Here is a 25,454-nt window from a genome sequence, read left to right as displayed (position 1 = left end):
GGTTATAAGTGTAGAAGTAGCTGATGTGTCTTTTGGTCGAAGTGGAATGAAATGTGATTTTTTTTTTTTTTGGTATAAAAGTTGCAGCTTAACTTCTGGATGATGTGTGAAATAAAATGGGAAAATTGTAGGTTTCAGAGAAGGAAAATGTCCAAATTTGACCATGTGACCAGGCTGGCACACAAATATGTACTGTAATCTAGTCACTCCTAACCCCAGAGTAAACTCCTTTTAAACCACAGTCAGTGTTCCCTAAAAGGTTTTGTCTTCCTTAATATGGTAGCATTTCCTGGCCAGCTGAACAAATGCACTAAAATTGGCTGTCAGAACGTCACCATGTTCTCAAGAAGATAAACATGCGAGGTGCTTCAGTTGTGATGTAACCAGAAAATGAGTAATCATCTCTGCCATTGGGTTAAGAGGCGCAGCAGACGTGTGCAGTGTGGGTGGAGGATCATTAAGTACAAATGCTTTTGACCACCATTTATATTCTGCTCAACTACTGATTCACAGCCTTACCCTTAATGGTAGAGGAGGGGAGAATATGGAGGAGCTGTCTTTGTATCTGACTGAATAAACCAAGCATAGTAAGTAAGGCATCTGAGCATGTGTCCATACTGCGTATATGAAAAATAGAAACATTTTCTGACTCTTTGCAGTTTTGAGATTTGATGTTTGGTCTCACGATGAATAAATGTTTATCGTTTTCCCCACAGTATACTGAATATTCTGAACATATTTGGTAAACCAGTCAGACTGTAACAAACAATTAATGATCCATGTCTGATTACTGGTCAGCATTAGAAAATGCAGATTTATTCAGGATATGCCTGTGTTTTAGTGAATGTTTAAGAAATTTCTTCATCCTTATTTATTTATGAATTCAGTTCAATTTTATTTATAGAACACAATGGAAATTGACAAAGCAGCTGATCAGTAATTCAGAATTCATAAATTTCAAGCCAGAGGTGTTAATGTGGCAAGGGAAAACCCCTTGAGAAAACCAGGTACTTAAAGTGTAATATTTTGTACTTTTGGAACTATTAAAGAAACAAGAGGGAAAGCTATTCTCAATTGCATACAAACTGAACAGCTTTAGAAAACAACAAGATATCCATAAGCCTCAGTTCTGTTCTCAGAAAGAATTTCCCACAAATAAAGTGTTTTCATGTCACTGATCCGTTACACACCGATCCCATACCTAACACACAGGTTGTGCTCAATATATTTAACTAAAAACATCACAAGCTGAACTTAACTAACACAAGTCTCCAGGTCCAAACACTAAACCGGAAGGAAGGCCAGAGAGAGAAAATGTGACAGAATCAAACCCAGGACCCTGGAGCAGAGACACAGCACCGCTACCCACTGCAGCACCTTCACTACTGTTTCACATTGTCTCTAATTTTACTTTTTTCTGTACCAAACACTAACTAATTGCAGCTATAAACTAATGTGGTGAAAAAAATGAAGGGATGATTTGAACCAATCATTTGGTCTTTGAATCAAGTTGAGAAAATCTCATCTTAAATATCACTTCTTGTTCTTACTCTGCCATCAGAGAAATCATGGCTCCATGTCACATACACATGTCTACACATGTCTCATTGACTAGGGTAGGTCAAACCCTACAACGCATAGTATTTAAATCATGAAGACTCCAACTATCTATATGTTTAATCTGTGTGCTTTATTCCTGTAGTGCTGTATGTCCTTAATAAATCCTTAAGTTAAGTTTTTAAGTTGTCTTAATTTGTCACATACACAGTGAAACTCTTTTTTTGCATATCCCATCCTTGGAGGTTGGGGTCAGAGTGCAGGGTCAGCCATGATACACCTCTGGAGCAGGGGGAGGTTGGGGGCCTTGCTCAAGGGCCCAACAGTGGCAGCTTGGCAGTGCTGGGGCTTAACCCCGATCTACTGGTCAACAACCCTGAGCCTTAACCACTTGAGCTACCTGCCTACTAGTACACTATCCCAAATGGTTCTGAAGTAATGCATTATTTACATATATAATTATTTCTATATATTTTTTACTTGCAGTCAAACCCTACTGAGTTTTAAAGAGGTTACACTTCACTCCAGCATTTCAGTGATACAGAAACAGAAAATCTGAATATGTTCCTGACCTTTAGTGTGTTCAAGCATGTGATATTACATGAAATCAGAATGAGGATTTATTAACAAAGTTCAACATGGACTGTAAACATTATACATTAGAGTTCAATAACAAGGGACATATGTAACCCTGGTTATATGATACATGTTTGCTAGGAACAGGAATGGATAATGTACACAATTATTTTTAGTGAAGAATACTGTAAAGAGGAACATTTTGCACAGGAACAGTGTGTCTTGAACACAAAGCACAATAGGGTAAAGATAAAGAAGTTTTAAGGGTGTATAATATGTGTGTAAACATTTCTGTACAACCATGTAATCCCTGACATGCCTCTGCAACCAAGAAAATGAATGAAGCAGTTTAATGTCTATTAAACTCAAAAGAACTGACCTTTCATGCTCACATTTTCTTTATAATGACATCAGACAAATACAGTGCAGTTCCAAGACACAGACACAGAGCCAGATTACAAGACTGAATAGTGACTTTACAGGGAACAAGGCACAAAAATACGCTTATCATAAACAGGAAAAAGAACAAATACTAATCTCTTCATACATTTATTAGCCTTTTTTATTCTTGCCCCACGAAAATATGATGAAGTCGTTATTAGAATTCCTTTTTCTTCATCATTACTGTGATTGTTAATCCTTGTCAAAATATAGAATTAAATAATTTTATATTTAATTTTTGATGGAGTAAAATATTTGGACAACACAAGAACTTAATGTTTATAAGTGTAATGTATGTATCTCTGTAGACTGTGCTGTAAACATGGTACACACAACATTAGAACTCAAACAAGTTCCAGAAATATCAGATAACAAAATTTAAAAATACTTTGTGTTGTGTCCGGTGTTCAGATGGACTTGGTTAACATTTGATTGGAGAGGTATTTGCGCAGACCTCCCCAGAAGCTCTGTTTTGGTCTGCTAGCATCGGCTGGAGAAGGAAAGGAACCTGAACACATGCTGGACTCAGAACTGCTGATTGCTCTGGAGACTTGATGACTGTCTGCATGTGGATGGCTTTGCACAGGAAGTGCTCTGCCTGATAAACTGCTCTCAGTCTCCACTCTTAGATTTCTGATGGTCATGTTTTTGTTACCCCTGGCCCAGAAGTGAGGGCCTGCCTGCAGGAAGAGCTCCTCCTCGTTGGCCATTTGTGGGCTTTGGCTCAAGGTTACGAAGCCGTAGGGAGTGATGATTTTGGCCAGGTGAGGCAGGGACAGGGCTCCTCTGGTGGTGGGGTCAGAGCACTGATCACTTTCCATGAAGGTACAAGGGCTGCATCTCGCAGATATCCGCCTGTGGTGATCGGGATCTGAAATGCTTCTTCTGGCTTTTCTCCCAACTGCTGGTGATGAGCTGAAAAGTGAGGATGAGTATGATGAAGATGAAGACACAAAAGAAGATGAAGAAGATAAATAGAGAGGGCCGGTCAGGTCACCCGGGGTTTTCCAGGCTGTGTCTTCTCCTAGCCGTGTCTCCCTGTCTTGCGTGTATCGTTCTTCCACCTCTAGTTTGGGAATGGTAAATTGCGGGATGCGGTCTGGCGTGACCACGATGCTGCGCAAACTGTCCCAGCTCGCGCAGCTGTCGGATCCGGTGGTGCACGTGAACGCGCGCAAACCTGCAGAAATATTATGTCGCAAATCCGATAATTCATAGTCGTTATCGACCGAAGTGCTGAACATACCGGCCGTGATGAAGCCAGAGCTCATTCTGCGCGTCACCGTCTTACTCATCGCAGCTTTAATCAACGACAAACAAAATGTGTTAAAGATCAGATGAGTGAACAGAAAGAGCTCGTGCAGTAAAGACCAGCTTATCTATCACCCCTCCGTGTTTATTTTGAAGCAGATGTGACGAGGCGGAAGCTGTGACCAGGTTCGGCTCTGTCCAGTGACGCCTGAGCTTCTGTTTACAGAAATGATCTTCTTCTTCTTCTTCTTCTTCTTCTTCTTCTTGCTGTTGTTGCAAAGGTTTTAGCGTATTTAAATGTTTAGCTAATGGAAACTATCGATAAACCTTTTTTCGCTTAGCGCATTCTATGTTAGTAGTTTAAATGTTGCGAAAAATAATTTTCCAAACAGTTTTTGTTGAGAAAAAATGTCATAAAAAATCATCAATCAATCGATCAATTAACTAATTTATTATTATTATTATTATTATTATTATTATTATTGTTGTTGTTGTTGTTGTTGTTGTTTTTATTAATAATAATAATAATAATAATAATAATAAAATGTCCCGTGACATAATTTCTCGTATCATATACTGTACCCGTCATCGACAAGTGTCTGGAGAACAACAGATGGCTTTGTGATTAATAATCGCGGTATTGATCCGGGAAGAATAGGGAATAGTGCGCGTGCCATCCGGTGCACCGAAAACCTGTGGCACAAAATGCGCCATGGAATAGGACATTACAAACGAAAACACTTAACATGGCTTGATGTATTGAAACAGTGATATTAAAAGAGCAATTTTACTACAAATCTAATTAATAAAGGCACACAGATTAGACCATATTGTGAATGCAGGACAGACAGCCGGAGGTGAAGTTAGTGTGGTTGGATATTGGTCAGATATCCAGCGGAGTGTCACTTAGGGACCGTCAATAAATTACCGATTAAATGATACAAAACTCGACATGGGCCTAATCTGAGCTCGAGACAGGGGTTGTCAATGAACCTTTTAGCCTGTATATATATATATATATATATATATATATATATATATATATATATATATATATATATATAATGTATATATTTTGCTTCATCAATACGGTGTATAGTGAACTTGGTCTTTTAATATCACTGTCTTAAGCATTAAGTCACTTCAGCATTTTCTTCCCAACCGGTTTCTGATAAAAATAAATAAATAAATAAAAGTAAATCTCTTGTTTAAGATTTTCTAGATTGACGTCATCACGCACACCGTGAATGGGATGGAAACAGGCGAGAGACAGCAAACGTCACAAAATATTAATTTTTTCATTTCGCCATGGTCTGTAACACAACAGCGCAAAATGTGAACGGAAACCTGGTTAGTGCCAATGCGCTTGAGCTGAAAGAAAAGGATTTGATTGGCCTTGGTCACGTGATTAATTAACAACGTGCGTTTGCTTGACTGTGATTGGCTAGGCGCGAGCAGCTCGAGACTACATGTGAGGCACTAAACGTGTGCGTGTAGAAAGCTAGCTTATCTATGTGCATTATGACTTCTTCTCAGTGCAGCTACGCCGTTGAACCCGGGAGCAGTGAGGGCCAAAAGGCAAGTGGGTTTGTTTTCAGGAGTAGCAGGTTGTCCTCAATCTGATTTATCAACTTCTCTTATTATCTAGTTTGTAAAGTCTGTCAGTTTGCACACATCTGTTTATTTTTTTTGGCTTGGAGTTATTGTTTCAGGATGTTGCTTGATGGCTAGCTAAGACACTGGATGTATTGATGAAACACATTGATTGAATTCTTCTGACAGTGTAAAGCTGTGGTGAAGAGAGATGGTGTGCTTGCATCAGTCTTCTGTCGAATTTCACAGTTTTGGCCAGTCCGTCTTGTGGTAATTTGCTACCAAATATATTTTAATTATCAGCACAACTTGTAATAACTTTTATTGCTTGGCTGCTGGCTTAGTTTTTCATAACTAGCCTTTTCACTCTGAGCTATGATGTTTCTGCTGTAACTTTTTTCAGGTGAATGGGGTTCGGACTTTATGGTGGTTTTTTGGCTTTTCCTCTCCTGGAAAGGCCGCTTCCCCTTCATCTGAAGAAGACAAAAGTTCTCCCAGTGCACGCCAGTGGCGATTAGGTCGAAAGCGTCTAGGAAGAACCACACGTTTGCTGCTTGCTATCCTGCCTCGGCCGCTCCAGAGGGTTCTCGGCTATCCGGTGTGCACCAGCATCGGCTGCTCCGTGTCTCCAGGTGTGCCGTCATGCTGGTTACAGAACCAACTCTGTTGGCTACCAGCAATGACTACAATTTTATGATAAACTGGTAGCTTGATCTGGCACTTGGTTCATCCTTTGTGTTTATTTTGCTGCTTTAACAATTCTCACTTACATTTTTTTTTCTTTTGCATGCCTTTAAGAGGTGCGCTGTTCTCCCACCAAGCCCTGTGGGAAAGGAAGTAAAAGGAAGCAGGATGATATGGATGAGGATGAGGAGCTGGAGCAGCAGTCTTGGGTGGAGGCACTCAACCAGGAGCTGACTGATGAGGACCAGTCTGTTGACCCTGACTATGAAGTATGTATACATTAGCCTTAAGTGGAATCTGAAGTCTGAAGGTATCTTGCAAATTAGCAGAACTTGAATGTGAAGGATGTATTAAAACCATGCTATACAGCAGCATGTACAGTTACTCCACAGGCTGTGCAAGAGTTTAGGGTAAAGTAGAGGGTCTGCATTGAAAGTACTGAATTATGTATTTCATTAAAAAATATTATATGTATTTTTACTGGTTTTGTTTGCTCCTTCAGCCCAGTGCAATTGAGACAGATAGTGAGGAGTACCGGTCCCACAACGATACAGAGAGTGACATTGAGGTGGAGAAAGGTGTTGTTGTGATCCAGGATCTGGAAACCATACAGGTTCACCTCTACCTCATTTTCAGATTGCTTTTTAGTTTTTAAACCCAAATTATGTTCACAAGGCCATGTAATTGATTGTAATGATGGTGCAATAGTCTGAGTGAATCTAATCCATTTTTTTTTTTTTTTTTTTTTTTTTAGGAAACTCCGCACTGAGGTGTTGTGATGGCCGTGTGGAATGTGTTGCATGTATTTATAAAAGTGTTGACCTGTTCAGGTGAAAGGCCTCCTAGCTTGATGGTCTTTTTTTTTTTTTTTTTTCCTCTCTCTCTGTGTGTGCTGTCATTTTTCTGAAATAAATGCTTTTGTTTACTCTTTCACCAGTAGCTGTGGATGTTTCAGTGCAGTCGCACACACTGACTCTTTACTTGAGCAGGAGCTGGTCATGATCTGCATGAACTGTGGGTTTAGAGTTTCAGAACTGAGTAGTTGGAAATGTTGATTCTACAGAACATGACTCCTCACTGAATGCTATTTAATACAATTTGTATTATGCTTTTAACAATAGACATTGTCTCAAAGCAGCTTTACAGAAACATGTTATGTTACTATTTATCCTTAACATTTATCCCTATTTGAATTAACTTTTAGACAGCATGTTGTAGAATCCATCAAGGGGACAAACCCAGGCATGGACCAGTTAAAAAAGCTGGATCTCTCTAGGCTCGGTGTGTTCCGTGTGTAAAATTCAGATGCTAAAATTTCTTTAAGGCTTAGGCGTGTAAAGTCATTAACACTGATTCTATTAAATGCTCCAATCCGCTTGCTGTGCTCAGAAGAGGGTGCCAGCAGAGGGTGAGCTCCGCTGAGTATTACCTGCCACTTCCTGTTTGGATACCACTGGTTGTAAAAAGATGATTGGGTTCAGTTGCCTTGATCTTGCTCTTTCATTTTTGTGTGTTAAGTTTACCAGAAGTCAGAAGTGAAGTCCTTTTTGATGTGTTCATGCTATGATGGGTTGTTGGGGGTCCATGAAATGATCTGTTCATCTTTTGTTAGCAAAAATCAATCTAATACTAACCACTTCAAACTTTTTTTTTTTTTTTAAAAAGTTTCCTGACTGATGCCAATTTTATTTAGATTTCTCTCTGGATTTTTCCTGATCTCGATTGTTTTGTGGATATTTAATGTTTCTTTTGAGGTCGGTCTAGTTTTATTAAAACACTTCTCCAGAGTCTCTATTGGGGAACTGGAACAGCATAGCAATTTGTAGAATCTCCTGAACACGTTCCATTCCTCAGTTAAATGAACATGTCTTGTCTCAAACCATGAGGAAATTTCTGCAAAGTTTTGTATGATGAACAGTTTCAGAACAAGATCTTTCCCGAATCAAGGAATTATTCACTTCTGTTGAATATTAGCAGTCTAATATTTTACTTGTGTTCAAGAAAGATTGAAATGTCATCTTGTTGTGCAGAAAGATATTAAATGATCTACAACAAACAGAAACTGAGGCAAACCTTGGCATATATCGTGGTGTTTCGTGAATATTTACACCCTGTAATGGGCAGATGAGGTGCTATAGACTACTCACAAAAAGTTAAGGATATTCGGTTTTCTGGGGGAAGTTTCAGGATGCACCTAAAATGCACTATAACCTTTACAGGTGAACCTAATTTGACCTTCTCTACCCTTTTGAATGCACATGTCCAACTGTTCAGTGTTTCAGTACTTTTTGCATAACTTGCTGTTCTCTAACAAGGTGCTTAATGGCAAAATTCACAACTGGAGTTTGATCCATGAATCGACCAATAAATTTTCTGGTTCAATTAGAATTGGTATTTAAACAGTCCTCTTCATCATGCTGTTCACATTTTGACATCATGAGACCAAGACCACACATAACAATTGATCAACAGTACCTCACCATTGTGAGGCTTCAAACAGGATGTTCTCAGAGGGAAGTGGCCACTGAGCATATAGTGTCATAGAGTGTCATCAGCAGGTTGCGACAGAGATACAGAGAGACTGGAAGAGTCACAGAAAGGCATAGAAATGGACGTCCTTTGGCCACATCCCACATTGATGACCGATTCATTGTGAACAGTGCCCTGTAGAACCGGATGATGAATGCCACTCAACTCCAGGCACATTTAAGGGAGGTGAGAGGCACCCAAGTGTCACATCAGACCATTCGAAACCGTTTACATCAGTGTGGTCTGCGTGCTAGACGACTTGCAAGGGTACCTGATCACACCACCAGGCCAGGGAGCATTTAAGTCAAAAATAAGTCATTATTAGTACAGAAATTTATCATATTTATGCATTTCAAATAAATCTGAGGTGATAGTATGATGAGGCAAGGTTTTATAAGGTTTTATATACACTACTCACAAAAAGGTAAGGATATTTGGCTTTCGGGTGAACTTTCAGGATGTGTTTCAGTACTTTTTGTGTAACTTGCTGTTCTCTAACAAGGTGCTTAACGGCAAAATTCACAACTGGTGTTTGATCCATGAATCGACCAATACATTTACTGGTTCAATTAGAATTGGTATTTAAACAGTCCTCTTCATCATGCTGTTCACATTTTGACATGAGACCAAGACCACACATAACAATTGATCAACAGTACCTCACCATTGCGAGGCTTCAAACAGGAAGGCCACTTCCAGAGGGAAGTGGCCACGGAGCTTAGTGTCACAGTGTGTCATCAGCAGGTTGCGACAGAAAAGTGAACTGTGCTGGACACAGACACACTCACACACAACTGAGAACTGCTCTCAACAGAGAACTATACTGTGCTGGACACAGACACACACACACACAACTGAGAACTGCTCTCAACAGAGAACTATACTGTGCTGGACACAGACACACACACACACAACTGAGAACTGCTCTCAACAGAGAACTATACTGTGCTGGACACAGACACACACAACTGAGAACTGCTCTCAACAGAGAACTATACTGTGCTGGACACAGACACACACACACAACTGAGAACTGCTCTCAACAGAGAACTATACTGTGCTGGACACAGACACACACACACAACTGAGAACTGCTCTCAACAGAGAACTATACTGTGCTGGACACAGACACACACACACAACTGAGAACTGCTCTCAACAGAGAACTATACTGTGCTGGACACAGACACACACACAACTGAGAACTGCTCTCAACAGAGAACTATACTGTGCTGGACACAGACACACACACACAACTGAGAACTGCTCTCAACAGAGAACTATACTGTGCTGGACACAGACACACACACAACTGAGAACTGCTCTCAACAGAGAACTATACTGTGCTGGACACAGACACACACACACAACTGAGAACTGCTCTCAACAGAGAACTATACTGTGCTGGACACAGACACACACACACAACTGAGAACTGCTCTCAACAGAGAACTATACTGTGCTGGACACAGACACACACACACAACTGAGAACTGCTCTCAACAGAGAACTATACTGTGCTGGACACAGACACACACACACAACTGAGAACTGCTCTCAACAGAGAACTATACTGTGCTGGACACAGACACACACACACAACTGAGAACTGCTCTCAACAGAGAACTATACTGTGCTGGACACAGACACACACACACAACTGAGAACTGCTCTCAACAGAGAACTATACTGTGCTGGACACAGACACACACACAACTGAGAACTGCTCTCAACAGAGAACTATACTGTGCTGGACACAGACACACACACACAACTGAGAACTGCTCTCAACAGAGAACTATACTGTGCTGGACACAGACACACACACAACTGAGAACTGCTCTCAACAGAGAACTATACTGTGCTGGACACAGACACACACACACAACTGAGAACTGCTCTCAACAGAGAACTATACTGTGCTGGACACAGACACACACACACAACTGAGAACTGCTCTCAACAGAGAACTATACTGTGCTGGACACAGACACACACACACAACTGAGAACTGCTCTCAACAGAGAACTATACTGTGCTGGACACAGACACACACAACTGAGAACTGCTCTCAACAGAGAACTATACTGTGCTGGACACAGACACACACACACAACTGAGAACTGCTCTCAACAGAGAACTATACTGTGCTGGACACAGACACACACACACACACACAAATTGTCCTGTTTGCACACGTCACTTTGCATTATACTTTACACTTTATATTGATCTTGTTATATGTTAACTTTAATATTTGCACTCATTGTCAACACTATTCTTTTGCACAGAGTCGGTCTATATGTTGTTTGTCTGCACTGCACTTGTCATCCTGTGCATTTCTGTGGGCCTCAGTGCTGTTCTCTGATGAAAGTTGATTCACGTTGCGCAGAAATGATGGCTGCCAACAATGTTGGAGACGTCAAGGAGAGCGCTATGCATGTTGTGGTGGTGTTACAGTCTGGGCAGGTGTGTCTTCTCAATACAGAACTGCCCTACATCTTGTGAATGGTACAGTGACAAGCTGATCACTTCTTTCCGGACCTGCCTGATACACCCAGATGCTCTACTCCTATTTGCCATTTTTGCATTGGTGGTGGTGCTGTGGATAGATCTGCGTGGACAGCCTGTAACCCAGGGGACTGCTGTGGATAGAACCACATGGAGATGATCACACTGTCTCTCAAATGCTGTTGCATCAGTCAGCTTTCAGCAGGAAGGAATTAGTGCTATAATGAACTCAGAAACTACACTGACCTATTATTTCCTCAAAAGATCTTGGTTGCTGTTGTAGAAAGAACATTATTTACAGTTACATTATTTAGTGTCCAGTGTCACCCAAATGAGGATGAGGTTCCCTTCTGAGCCTGGTTCCTCTCCACGTTTCTTCCTCATATCATCTCAGGGAGTTTTTCCTCACCACCGTCACCTCAGGCTTCTCATTAGTTGTAAATGTTAGAGATAAACAGTAACTTAACTTTAAACATTATAATTTTTATGATGTTTTTATACTTCTGTAGAGCTGCTTTGAGACAATGTCCATTGTTAAAAGTGCTATATAAATAAATTGAATTGAGTAATTATTTAATGGGACTGAAAATGCTGTTAGATTTGACTGGTGGGATCCTCTGAGCTCCTGCACCCCAGGCCCAAACATTTTGCTAAATTCTTCAGTTCTTGCCCGCATACAGGCGAAGCCTTTTTTTTCTTTCTTTTTCTTTTTTTACAGAGGATAGAGTGCTCTCTTGATTAAATGTAAATGTTTATTACATATCAGTGGTATTTTATGCTGATTAGCCAACTTTATTACGCAGCCTGCTGAATATATTGTACAAGAGCCTCCTGATTACTCTGTGGGTAAGATTATACTTAAAAACATTTATTTATTTAGGAACTGGTATCAGAAGAAGAAAAACAACTTATTCCAGCAATGATCAAGAAGTAAAATTAAACCAGGGCAACAGGGTGAGCAAATTTATTCTGCACTCTCTTGCAGCATGCAGATTAGTTTAACCGAACTGAACAAATAATAAAAAAAAACAAAACTTTCGGCGTCATGCACACATTAAGAGGAGAAAAACAATACAAGTGTAAAAATCAGGAAGGAAACAAATTTACTTACAAACATTTTGTTTCACGGGAATCAAACATAGCCATAAATATTGGGCACTAAACAGCAGTGTGTGGGAATGTGATCGCCTAATGAATTAGTAGGAAGTGGAAAGGTCACTAACGCGGACTGTCTTACAGCACCACTTTCATAAAAACTACTGAAGAATTCACAGAAAAACATCAAAGCATGGTGCAGGAAAAGGTTTAGGATTCTTTTACTGGTGAGAAATTGCGTGAATGAGCACAAAGCACTGAAGTGATAGTTTATTGAGTATTATTCATCATTGTCCAATTCTCTTTCGATGCTGTAAGCCATGAAGAACGCATCGGGGCGGGATGGGACAAGAGAATGACCGGGTCTCACAATCTCAAAGCCCAGGAAACTGAACGTCCGCAGCAGCGATGCTGGAAAAGACATGAACACAGTTTTATAAACACTGAGTTTACTGATGAATAAAAAACCTCACAGACACAGCTGAGAGAAGACGTACCTCTGTCATCACGATTTTTCTGGAAGCAAATGAAAACGTAATTAACCTGAAGCTTCTCCTCTGCAAACTCCAGCAAGAGTGCAAAGCTGCAGGACCACAAGAGTAACACAGTTACGCATTAAAATCCAAATATGTTTTAGAGCATCATATAAAGATTACTAAACCTGCGAGTTCATGATTGATCTCTGCTGGTAATCCAGTTTGAAGGTATCCTTAAATTTCCTGTGTTATGGTCACTTGACTAAATACATAACATAGTGTTTGAGTTAATTTGTAAGCATTGTAGTTAACTGAAAGCGTTAGATATCTACAGATCCGCTGGTGGAATATAAGCTGGTGTGCACTTGTATATCAGGGTTTTCTCCACAGGCTCAAGCTGCAGCTCTTCTGTTTTAGTTCAGTTTTATCATTTACAGTCGCTGAATAAAACAGATGATGTATTAATGCTCTCTGCTATCCTATCTGAAACCTGTTCTGAAAAGTAAGTAAGGAAAAATAGGCTGATAAGAAGCCAGGTTTCTGTAAGATTTCAATGACTTCATAATTCAAAAACTTGGCATTCTTAACCTTATTACATCTATTTTATCAAGTTATTATAAATAAAAGAAGTGTGATATTTGTGTGATGTTCATTGGTTTGTATTAATAATAGACGTTAACCCTGTAGAGTCTGTGTGTTAACTCCACAGAGCTGCAGCTTTTCTCCAAGTGTGTAGTGGTTTCTGTAAAGGCCCTTCATAAGCACAGAACGATGCACATCAACACTGCTGAATTTTATATTATTATATAATTAACACCAAATGTCCTTCCAGAACATTACATTTTAGAGGCAAGAAAACTGACTTGCTGACTGGGCTGCTCGCTTATTAATGATATTACCATGGCAACCAGTAGTAGGATACGAACGCCTACTGACGACTTCATACACTACAGCGACAGGAGACTTGCAGAGATAATATCTACAGATACGTTTTACACATACTGTGTTTTTATGTGGTAGCACTTAATGATCTAGTTCCCACGCATTATTACATAAAAGCAGAGAAGAAACCAGCAGAGTGCCGTAGACTTTCCTATCAAAAGATCAATCTAGTGCATCCCTTCTCTCTCTCTCTCTCTTGCTCAAAAAAAAGAAAAGAAAAAAGAAACGTGTGTGTAAGGAGCAGCGTGTGTCTTTCTCACCTGTCCTTGCTTCCTTCAGGAAGAGCTCCTGGGGGGATCTCGATGTAAAGCCTAACCCCGACCAGCGACCCCCTCCACACTACAGGCTTGAGCTCAGAACTGCGCTGCTCAAAGAGCAAAAATCGCACACGGCTGTTCACAGGTGGAGGCTCCTCAAGGACCAGCAACTGAGTGTCCTATAGAAAAAAAACACAAAAAAACAAACAAAAAAAAAGAAACATCTTTTAAATCACCAGGTTCATAACAACCTGAAGGAGCCTAAATCTGAGCACTTTCCATTCTTTAAACACTGAACAGGTTTTCCATGCACATCAAAGTCATTAGATAATAATTAATTAATGCTGGAACATGCTCTGGACACAAGCTGAGTCTAAATCCAGTTTTACGATCCATATCATGATCAGTTATGTATTGATCGGAATGTTTTGATGTCCAGATACTTACAGAATAGAATAACTTAGCAGTAAGATTGTGATCCCTCTGATCGTTCCCTCGCCCACCTGGGATCTTTAGGGGTGGGAGAGGGGCATCAGGAACACCACCGAGGCCCTGGACACGGGTTACTGCAACACCGAGGGCACCTGCTGGGACTGCACAGGGACAGGACACACTGTTTTATACAACACTCCACACAGCACTTTTTGTATTCATTTCTATTCGTTTGCATTCATTCCTTTCTTTTGCATAACTTAAAAACAAGAACAAAGTACAACAGTGAATATGCAAACATCAAGCTGTCCTTGGAAACCTTTTCTTCTGGTTCCTTTAAAAAAAAAAAAAAGTGCCTCAATGATCTGCAGTTCTGGAAAATCTGAGTAACTTTTAACCCAATAGGGTTATTAACTTTTAACCCAATAGAGGTATTGTTCATTGCTGAATGCAGAGATAAGAGTGACAGTTACACTGCTGCTGACACATCGGTATGAAGCAACAGCTGCACAACTGCGTGTAGATGAACCTGACCACATGTTCAGGGCAGGTTATTATTATTACTGTAGAAAGAAGGAGAAGTCAGGAGAGGACATATCACATTGCATCATTCTGAGCGTTTGTGAGCATGAATTCTTTGTTTCCAAATGGTGTGGATTCATACAATTCTACCTCCTCATATCTGGTGTTCGTCTTAAGCACATATTCTTCGGAGTAAAAGAGTTACAGTTTACAAATGAATGAGTGTTCATGGACATGCAGCTGTACAATAAGCTGTTCAGAACATTGTAAGCAGCTAACAGACAATGAGGTACAGATTATATTCACATCCTACAGCAGATTTTTTTTTTTTGGCAGTGGACAGGTTGATTAGAGTATTTCACAAACCCCTCTGTAAATTCTCACACAAAGTCTCCAGAGTTTACACAGAAAGGTGTGAAAAAACAAAACAAAACAAAAGTCCTGTAAGCAGCAGTTCTCCAGGCGAACACGCTCTGTCGAGGCGAGAGAGCTCAGAAGATTATATCCAGACTGGTCTGAGCTGACAGGAAGTCGACTGTAAGTCTAATAACTATGTGAAATTTACAATCGTGGTGAGCAGAAAAGCAGCTCAGGACAGAATGTTGAACAGCACAAGACCACATAAGATCCTCCTCCTGTCAGCGTAGAACAAGAATCTGAAGATATAGTGGACACAGACTCACAAACTGGACAGATTAAGACTGGAAAACATCGGCTGGTATTTTAATAATCTTTAACTGTTGGTAATGCAGCCTCAGGTCCCTGGTCTTCTGTAAACTCTACAGACTATTATATGGGTAAAAAATCAGAGATCACTCGACCCACCTCCACATGCTGATGCTTGATGTAAAGATTAACTGAAGCTTTTCACCTTTATCTGTGCTGTGGGATGTTACGCGTCGCTCTGAAGCTCATGATCGGCTGATTGAACACATTCATGAATCAGTAGACGCATGGGTGTTCCCAAATGGCCAAAATGTCCAGTGAGTGTACAAATATACCCATATGTTTCATTTCCTACTTTCACCACCATACAGAAAATCAATAAATTACCACGAACTCAGGTAATTTTATTTTGGTAAATACTTAATCAAACAATACCAGAAAATATCCAAAAGTGTACTGTGACATCATCATATTGATATTATATCATTTGTGTGTGTCCATTATAAATCATTTCTTTACAGTTTATTTGTCTTTGCATTTATAATGAGGCAAAATGATGATTAAACCCTGAAACTGTGGTCAAGCTCTGTACCTAAAGCTGATATCTAGTATTATAACACTTTATATTTCGTCATAAATGAAACGAAGCATTGCCTCATTACCAGGAAATCGTTCGTATATCAAGTTTGGTAACAAGTCAGTGTATCGTGATTCATCCTGTACCGCAGAAACGTCTCTGAGAATCGTGATGTGATTTTTATTGGTCACATCGTCCAGCTCTAGTACAGTGCGGAACAAACTGGTGACGGCTGGCTAGAGGTTCAGACTGTTCACTACGAAAGCTTTATAACAGTAAACGCCTTGAGTCTGAGATATTAAACCTGATGAACACATGCTAATCCGCTCATCATAAAACGGCGTTATGTCCGATAATACAGCATTTATACAGCGACAAAACAGTGTCCAAGTCGTTACGTTACGTAACAACGTAATGTCCTAATTTACCTACACATATCCTTACCAACTAAAATCACAACACATCCTACTACTGTGATATGTTTATATCTAAAATATTCTCTGTATTGGAAAGCTGTTGATGTACAGAGGCTAGATCTGTTCGCTTGTTAGCTAACAGATACAGCTCTGTTAGCTCGAGCGGCCATGACCTAGCTAACGCTAGCTACAGCGCTAGTCAGCTTTAACCACAAAGACAGCATCTGAGGAGGAGAAAACCCACACTTTACATCACTTTAAAATAAATTCGCTCAATTATACATCATTTGATTCGTTTTCTAAATAGGAATGGTCAAGTGTGTCTGCTTTCTTGTTGACCAAAGTCCGTGAAGGCTTCACCGTCCACCAGGCCGCGAAGCTAGCGCATGTTAGCTTAGCATTAAGCTAAATTAAGAAGATAAATGACGGGACACATACCTTTTGATCTCAGGTTTATTGTGAGTTACTTCGACTACTGGCATCTTGGATATATTTCTCTCCTTTTCTCTGGCAAAACAATGGCTATTCAGGATCGTCTGGAGGTTGGATTTAACCATCCGGACAGCGTCGGAAGCACGGCGCTTGTTTATTTCGCGACTTGGTGTGTTGTGAAGAGGCAGTGAGAGCAGCAGTGTTTATTCCGCCAGAGGCGTGTCTCTAATACACTCTACTGGAGGATTATACACTCCATACACACCTACACACACTCACACTAATGACACAGGTGTAAATAAGCTCGAATAAAACACTAACTTGTTAAAAACAAAAACACTCACAAACATGACCACAGGTTTACTTTATTTTACACCATATGGTACATTTACTACACAACAACAACAACAATCCCACACACAATAAGAAATATCCTATACATACAAGATAATATGAGATATAGCATTCAGCTATAAAATCATGCAGCTTCACTTGACATGAGACTTGAATCCACCGCGACATTTTACTACTTTCAACTTTATTTTTTTTTTTTTTATAGACATTACGCAATTGTGACGCAATTATCAAAATCTTACATTTGCTAGATATCATTATACTTTTTTTGCCTTGGAGTTGCGGGATATAACATCGTTTAGAATTGTTTCTTGCAGTTGCACAGCATTATCACTTTATTGCGACATTTTGCTTAGTGGTTGCGAGATAATATTACACAAATTGCGACTTTTGTTTTGCAGTTTTCGTTGAGATCACGCCCGTTGTGACGTCACAGTTTTAATCGACTGTCTTTGTGAGAGATCACGCGATCACACATTGCCAGATATCATCTCATGCAACCACAACTTATTTGTCTCGCATTTGTAAAATAAAAAAAATGCAATCATGCGTTAGAGAATTGTGTCCATCGTGCAACGGCTTGTAAATATTCCACAATTTGCAATTTCTAGCTTACAATTGCCTTTAGTCTTCCTGCAATTGTGACGTCCAAAAATCAAACCACAACAGCACAAGCACATGCACCACAGGGGAACTCTAAGTGGAATATAAACCACTTGGATATCAAGTGGAAGAAGAATGTTTCAACAGAATGTTGCAAGCCTCCATAAATATGAAACACTACAGAAATGATATTTAGTTGCATAAAGATTTTATATAATGCACATGCAATAGAATTAATAGCAGAACAATATTAAACATGAAATTCTAGTGTAAACCTAGGGTGTTTTTATGGGGGGGGGGGTTATGTTGGAGTCACATTTTTCATATTTACATGAAAAATTATAGCATTATGTATGATCTGCCTTGATGTGCACAGCGGCTCCTTCTCTACTCAAACACCTGATTATGTCAACACCTAACAAGACAGGAGACAGGACAGAGGTTTATTCAGGGAGGATATTAATTGCTGAGTTTTTATTTTACAGAAAATATGATGAATATTAATATTGATGAGGCAAACAACAACAGAGTAATGAATAAATATGAACTTATCCATATGTATTACATAGGTCTAGTCAAACTGTGGAAATATTTAAAGTGGAAAGTCCTGATAACTGGGTTTAAAGATTTTATTTATTAGAAAACAAATAGAGGGTCATACTGTATGTCATTTCAATGTGAGAAGATTTTAGAATGACTACATTATGTACATTTATGAAGATGGTTTATTCATAAAAAACAAAAAACAAAAACACACACAGGACGAATCTAAATCTCAATAGAAACCATTTTTGTCGAGCTGTGCTTCACTGTGACCTGCTTTATTTATAATCTACTTTCAGCTGTTCCTGTCAATCAAGAACCCATATGTGAGGCAGAACCCAAGCTCCTGACAGTCTGAGTTGGAAGTATTCACCCCTTCCATGATCATGCCAGGTACGTAACCAAATCATTCCTGTATGGTAGTGATAATTACATCAGAATGGTTTATACACATGCATATTTCTTTTTGTTTGTATTTGGTGGTGTCATTTTTAGCTCTCTGCAGTTCAACCTAAGTCTGTTTTAAGCCATGTTGAAAGCACTATGGCTGTCATACAGCCTGCTGTGATGCACTGCTGAAAAATTATGGCACCCAGGCGTATAAAACAACTTGTTCTAAATCAGCAGAGCTGAAGAGTTTTCACTCTTCTGAAACAGACCAGTTAGCCTCAGTCATTAGCCGATGAGCTTAAACATGGTGGTTATGTTAATCTCTGAGCTCCAGGACCAGCTTCTGTTAGCACTGAAATGATTTAAACATTTCTTCTTCTGATGGTAGTTTTGCTTTAAAGTCATTGATGTTACTGTATTGAACATAAAATTAAATATTAGTAGAAGAAAAAATTGTAACATTACAAACAGCTCCATGGGATTTGTCCTGCAGCTCAAATAAACAGTGTAATGAATCAAATCCTAACAAAACAGTGATTTTAAGATAAGGATTAGATCATTCTTTAGGAACACAACCATTTTGTTTGTTCATGCAGTTAGTCAATCAGCCAATCATGCGGCAGCAGCACAGTGTATGATATGATATACAGTTACAAGAGACTTTGTTCACATCAAACATCACGATAAGGAAAGGTGTGATCTCTGTGACTTGTGGTGAGGTTATTGGTGCCACACAGGTTGGTTTAAATATTTCAGAAACTGCTGATTTCCTGGGAAGGGAAAACTAAAAAATAACTTAAAAAAAAAAGAGTTCGATAGGAGTAGATAAATGTTGAGCTGAAAAAACAACAACTATAAACAACCATGATGAGCAGAACAGTCATCTAACACAACACACCAAACCATGAGGTTTCAACTTGTCCAACAGCAGAAGACCACATCGGGTTTCTCTCCTTTCAGCTGAGAACACAAGCCTGAGGCTACATGTTTACACTGAAACTGGACAGCTAGAGATTGGATAAACATTGGATAAACAGAGCTTGTGCCCTGGATTGACTGATATGTGATATGTAAATCCAGATGATCAGCAGTTTATGATATCCTTCAAATTTACCATCATCACATTTTCCCTCTGAAATTTAATGTCAACTAATAAATGAAAAAGGCCATGAAGATGCAGCAGTACAGACGTGTCTAATAAAACAGACAGTGAGGGAATAGAATATAAAGTTTTTTCATCTCATAGAGAAATACAGACGGATTCTACCTGTGAAGTCTTTGAGTGAGGTGGAAAACCCATGGAAAGGAATCAGCCTGAACCGCTGCATATTAGTGGCACTGGTCATCGTGGTGCTCTGCTCTGGGGTTGAAATGGTCCAAGGTGAGTGATGTATGCTGGAAGACCTGGAGATGATCTTGAACTACAAGATTTCATGACTTTTTTTATTTTTTTTAAATGAATTGTGTGTGGTTTTTTAGAGAAAATTGAGCCTATTTTTGAAGTGGTAGGAGACACGGATGAGGTATTATAAAACTCTTATAAATAAAACATTAAAAGTAGCCGATTTTAAATCCAGAGGCTCAGTAATAAATCCTCTCTATTTTATTTTTTTCAGTTTGAAAAAGGTTGGTGGGACAATCTAGCATTATGGAAGTGGGGAGAAGAAGAAGAAATGGACCAGTTTAGCAAAAATCGAGCAGCTATGCAACCTGGAGAAAAGCCCAGGAAGAGAGAAATGCCTGGAAAACTCCTAAAAGGAAGGAATTAAATGTGGTCATAATGAGGGAAAAAAATGAAGGGAATCGGAGCTTAATGAACCAGGAAATATGACAACAGTAATCTTCACACCGTGAAGGACAACGTGTGGTGATATATTTGTTTATTGCTGATCTCTTGAAATATACACAACCTATAAATACATAACAAACAAGGCATGTCGAAAAGTTGTTGCTATCTATAAGATATATTTTACTCAAAAATTGCATGCACAAGCTCTAATGATGTGAATACATTTGAACATTTATGAGAGGAAAAACCTGACATTTTTTATAATTGGATAGTTAATGCATTGCGTTATTTTGGTTTGTTGACTTTCATATGATCATTGTTCACCTAAGAAAGCAAAAAACTTTGTCGTGTGCCAGAAACAAATCTGTACATGAGGTTCTGAGCACTTTAGTGGTAGACACTTTCTCCTGAAGAACAGAAATGTTTGTCAATATAACAGGATCTTACAATTCTGCTCTTTGTGAAAAATGTGTGAAAAATAAATGAAATGGAAGATAACGTGTGAGAATGCTTTATCATCTCTAATGTGACCTACGTGCATGTGTGTGTGCTGATATTATCAGCGACATCCACACTCCTTGGCTACCATGTCGGTCTTGTAAGAAATGGTGGTGGAGTCGCTGTTGAGCTCAATCACACACATGTCGTCATACGCTATGGGCACGCAGCAGAGCCCGCGGTTCAGAGGCTGTCCACTCTGGAGGTGGCTGTTCAGCAGGATGGCATGGTTGTTGCCATTGCTCAGAGGGAAGCCGCACGCTCCTTCGCAGTTGTTAATGTTGGCTGTTGAAGGTTCCAGCAGGTATTTCTCCAGAGACACGGTGAAACTCTCAAGGTGACACTGGGTGACCCTTGTTGGTCTGTCTTGGTCGTCTCGTGCCGCCCTCTGCGTTCTTTCCACTGCCCAAGCACCCAGCACAGCCTGTAAAGCTTTCAGCAGTAAGAGCGCTCTGTACTGGACCTCATGTTGGTCCTCCAAACCTGTGTAGATAAGATAAAGTCATGTCTTAATGACTGTCCACAAAAGTTTTTAAAATGGACATCAACTTACACACTGCAGTAAGAGGAAGCTGATCACCTGTTTCCAGATCTTCTCCATCATTAGGAAGCGCGCTGAGAACACTGAGAACCTGCAGTGTGTCCATTGCACCACGCCCGAATTCCTCCATCCGAACCTGGGCTAAAGCCTCGTCGAGTTTTAACTTTAGCACCAAGAGCAATGAGGGCTTCAGGGCCAGCTCCACTCGGTGGGTCCTCAGTCTCACGCTTTGGGGGAAGAAGAACACGGTCGGTCCTGAAGAATTGACCAGCTCATGAAGAAGGGACTCGCTTGAAGACACTCCAAGAGTTAAAGGAGGCAGAGAGTGAAGAACATTGGGGCTGACCTCGTCCTGCAGTAGAGGATTTCCTTGAGGTGAGACTTCATTTAAGAACTTCTGTAGCTCACACAAGAAGAGAAATGTTCTGGAAAAGGTCAGAGGTCAACATCAGGGTCTGTTGATGGAAATGCCTGAATGAAAATGCAAAATATCTACTTCCCAGCTGTGACATGTGAAGAGGGATTGCATATAAACATACCCGTTTGACTGAGGTACATTTTCACTGACAGATTTCTTGGGAAACAGAAGAATTGCTGGACTCTTGGAGGTGCTCTTCCTCCAGGATGTGATGGCCTGAAATTCAGACAAACCTAATTTCTTCCCTAAAAACAAACAATTACACACATTGATCATCGTGAATAGAGCTAGTCACAATAATTATGCACAGAAAATATAGAAATATCACATCGCTACACTACCGCCCTGCTGAACGTCCATCCTCAGTTTTATTTCCTCATGACTGATGCTGTCACTCTGAACTCCTGTAAGGACCAGGAACTGTGTTGTCTGAGAGACACATGCTGTCTGCCACGAAACGGAAAAAAGAGATGTACCTTACAACATGAAACATCACAACCACATTGTTACAATCAGTAAAAAGTACAGAACTAATGAGTTCACATTAAGGCATGAAGATGCTGATGATTACCTGGTTGTTAGGCTGAAGGATGTGACTGCTGAATTTGATCTTCAACTCGTCTGTGTTGCGGAAATCAATGAAAAACAGGAGCATGATGGGAGCCGTTGTGTTTTGTTCAGGACATGTCCCAGGCTTTGTGAAGTGTAGGGTCATCGTGAAAGTCCCGTCTTCTTCAACATCTAAATGTTCTATAAAAAAAAAAAATAAAAATAAAAAATAAATAGAGAGAGAGAGAGAGAGACAGAGACAGCATCCTGTATTTCTGTCTTTAACCTGATATGTGCATTCACTGAGTTAGTACCTTTCTTGCTATGCACATATCTGTGCATCATCTGTGATGAAAACTGGGAATATCGCACGACATCGTCATGCGAGCAAAATCCAAACCGGTTTAATTCCCTCTTCATCAGCTCAGCGTCTTTACTCCAGATGTTTTGCAAAGCAAGGAGGATCTCGTGTAGTGTATCAGGATGGACACTTTCCTCGACACATGGCATGTCCTCCAAAAGACACTGCAATGGAGAAGCAGCTGGTCCTCCAGAGTGTACGCGATTTTCCCTTTCACTGCTGTTTAGTCCTGTAAACATGTGCATGGAAGGTTAGTGAGATACTGTTAGTTAGACTGCTAGAGATACTGCACAATAAATCTCCAATCAGAAGTCAGAATATTAGCCATGGTTTTGTTTTTGCTACATGTTTGATTGTATCTTCAGTAATTTAAAGAAAACATGAAGATTTTGGAGGTGGCTGACCTGACTGTGACTGGACTCTGGTGAAGTCCTGTGAATTATGTTCCGTCTCTATCTGCGTCTTACCCAGTGGTCCTGTGACGGCTGATAGTGGCAGAAGCAGCAACAACCAAAAGCACATCTTCGCACCCATTTCCTCTCAGTCACGAGCGTGTAAAATCCTCGTTTGGGAGAGGTTCACCAATGGAAACCCGCTTTATACACAACTTCTGCATTCCTGAAGGAAACAGGCTGCCAAAATAGCTTCACAGTACCATGTCCTTGAATGGAGGGATTTTAATGTGTGCCTTTTGTTTTATTAAGGGGGTCGAAGCAGACGGTGGTGAATGAGGAGATAAAATAAAGCTATGAAAGCTATAAAAGCTCACCACAGAGAGATCAGACAGACAATGGATTACTGTGCTGACCCCGGGGGGCATTAAATCAAACACTGATTAGGGCATTCCAAAAAAAATAGGAATAAACAGAGATCTTTTTATTCATGCATTACATCCATATTTTCATCTCTTCAGCTCTTCGTGTTATTTCCCACACAATCCAACTGCATGAAACTTACAAAACATTGCACAGAGATGAACCTGAACAAAATGCACCGCTGTTCCTGAAAGTCAGGTCGATGCTCAGATTTTCACTTCCTCACTTCTTGCCAAGAAATTCAAAGCTTATTAACATCAAGTCGAGGGGCTAAACAGATAAAAGTTAGTTAGTCTGAAAGAATTCCTGTTCAGTGACATTGCATTCAAAATCAAAAAGAAAGAAAATAAATCCTGGTTAAAACCCCAAATCATTGACATCTGAGAAATTACATTATTATTATTTGTTCACATTCAAATTACTTTCCAGGGAATCGAGAGAAAGAAGAATCATGATCTGATGTTGGGAGGCTTCAGGGTTATGCATCAACAATCATTCATTAGTAAATCAGAGCGCTCCCTAGAGGCGGAGTTTAACATTTCTTGAATTCTAAAGCGCCACATGTCAAGTTAAGTCTAAAATGATTTCTGATGCGTCTTATCACCGGTTTGTTACCTATTCAGTCGTCTGCATGTTATTGATTAACTGCAGCATTTCTGGAAAAAAAGAGCTTTGTATCACAATAATAACTGTGACTCAAAACGATCTGACAAAATGGTGGAAGAGCCAATATGACATACATTGACCTTGTCCTGACCCAAAGAATCCGAGTGGAATCACATTTCTATATTGTTTTGCCGACATGCATCTAACTTTGTCTTGTCGGTGGCTTGAGTCGAGTTGTGACTTTAACCAAGATGCAAATTGTTGCAAATTTCAGTATGCGTGTATGAAGCGTTCTTCACTTCAATTACATAAGGTGGCTTATAGATATTCAGTGTTCGGGCCCCTAATAATAATAATAATAATAATGATTTTACATGCGTTACAACATACTCAAAACTTCTGACAAGTGAATCCAGTAAGCTATTTCTGTTAAAAAAAAAAATTGCCCCAGATTTCAGCAAGAGGACTCAGACACTGAGATATGCTTCAGGATGTCTGGACTGCAGAACACACACAGACACACACACACACAGCTGCAAGTGTTTTGACGCTTTTCAAGGTCTTTGTTCTGGCAGGCCAACAGGATGAGACCAAGACGCTAGCACCACCTCCAAAAACAAATAAACAAACAAAAACACTCAAGGTGTTCAAAACGACCCATTATTTATAAAAAGTGGATTAAAGAGCTTAACAGACATATACAGTATGCAGAACAGTGAATTGTGCTAGTCCTTTATAACTGATGCCATTTTAGTTTTTATTCCCTCCACAAATATTTCAGAGAAAAGAGGTGAGGGGCGATTTCCCAGCACACCAGGCCCATTTTTGGCCAAGGCTGTGATAAGATATGAACAGTATGTACTGCAGCCCCGTGCATCCTCTCCATCAACATTCACACACTGACATTATTTTCTACGAGCACAATTTCAGCTGGAAAACACAGAGTGAATACCGATAATGAAACAAGACTCACGTAAGAACGTCGTTCACTTCAACCTGAAAAGGTGGACAATAAATATGAGACACAAAC

General features: G+C 39.9%; 3 protein-coding genes across 4 annotated transcripts; 1 reads left to right on the top strand and 2 right to left on the bottom strand.

Annotated features, from left to right (window-relative positions):
* The first annotated feature begins 5,346 nt into the window (after positions 1-5,346).
* On the top strand, positions 5,347-6,994 carry org (oogenesis-related gene). The gene is made up of 6 exons (XM_058400508.1): positions 5,347-5,403; positions 5,608-5,688; positions 5,822-6,050; positions 6,217-6,371; positions 6,605-6,715; positions 6,857-6,994. Exons 1-6 carry the CDS (start codon positions 5,347-5,349, stop codon positions 6,869-6,871), a joined length of 648 nt encoding a protein of 215 aa, XP_058256491.1. The 3' UTR covers positions 6,872-6,994.
* Positions 6,995-12,090: 5,096 nt separating this feature from the next.
* Positions 12,091-17,174, bottom strand: oaz1a (ornithine decarboxylase antizyme 1a). The gene is given in 6 exon segments (XM_058401327.1): positions 12,091-12,648; positions 12,735-12,820; positions 13,916-14,091; positions 14,360-14,446; positions 14,448-14,505; positions 16,964-17,174. Coding segments are annotated over 6 exon segments (657 nt in total). The 5' UTR covers positions 17,083-17,174; the 3' UTR covers positions 12,091-12,517.
* Positions 17,175-20,710: 3,536 nt separating this feature from the next.
* Positions 20,711-23,628, bottom strand: amh (anti-Mullerian hormone). Of its 2 annotated transcripts, none has more exons than XM_058401326.1 (7): positions 23,471-23,628; positions 22,957-23,232; positions 22,665-22,843; positions 22,435-22,540; positions 22,215-22,338; positions 21,715-22,100; positions 20,711-21,617 (listed from the first exon to the last, which is right to left on the bottom strand). In XM_058401326.1, the coding sequence occupies exons 1-7, from the start codon at positions 23,535-23,537 to the stop codon at positions 21,196-21,198; spliced, it is 1,560 nt and encodes a 519-aa protein (XP_058257309.1). In that variant the 5' UTR covers positions 23,538-23,628; the 3' UTR covers positions 20,711-21,195. The 2 variants fall into 2 exon arrangements, with proteins under 2 accessions (XP_058257309.1, XP_058257308.1); XM_058401325.1 differs by having other exon boundaries at positions 23,408-23,613.
* Positions 23,629-25,454: the final 1,826 nt, after the last annotated feature.

This window comes from Hemibagrus wyckioides, linkage group LG10 (genome assembly GCF_019097595.1).
Source record: "Hemibagrus wyckioides isolate EC202008001 linkage group LG10, SWU_Hwy_1.0, whole genome shotgun sequence".
Classification (NCBI taxonomy): domain Eukaryota; kingdom Metazoa; phylum Chordata; class Actinopteri; order Siluriformes; family Bagridae; genus Hemibagrus; species Hemibagrus wyckioides.
The sequence above is the reverse complement of the archived record's forward strand: the minus strand, read 5'-3'. Positions and strand labels throughout refer to the sequence as shown.

Bases quoted from the DNA above. Each gene is read 5' to 3' on its own strand.
- org (XM_058400508.1), top strand. From the start codon at position 5,347: ATGACTTCTTCTCAGTGCAGCTACGCCGTTGAACCCGGGAGCAGTGAG. The intron at 5,689-5,821 runs GTAATTTGCTAC...AACTTTTTTCAG, and splicing joins TTTGGCCAGTCCGTCTTGTG to GTGAATGGGGTTCGGACTTT. The intron at 6,051-6,216 runs GTGTGCCGTCAT...CATGCCTTTAAG, and splicing joins CGGCTGCTCCGTGTCTCCAG to AGGTGCGCTGTTCTCCCACC.
- amh (XM_058401325.1), bottom strand. From the start codon at position 23,537: ATGGGTGCGAAGATGTGCTTTTGGTTGTTGCTGCTTCTGCCACTATCA. The intron at 23,233-23,407 runs GTCAGCCACCTC...ACATGTTTACAG, and splicing joins CAGAGTCCAGTCACAGTCAG to GACTAAACAGCAGTGAAAGG. The intron at 22,339-22,434 runs GTAGTGTAGCGA...GTTTGTTTTTAG, and splicing joins GATGGACGTTCAGCAGGGCG to GGAAGAAATTAGGTTTGTCT.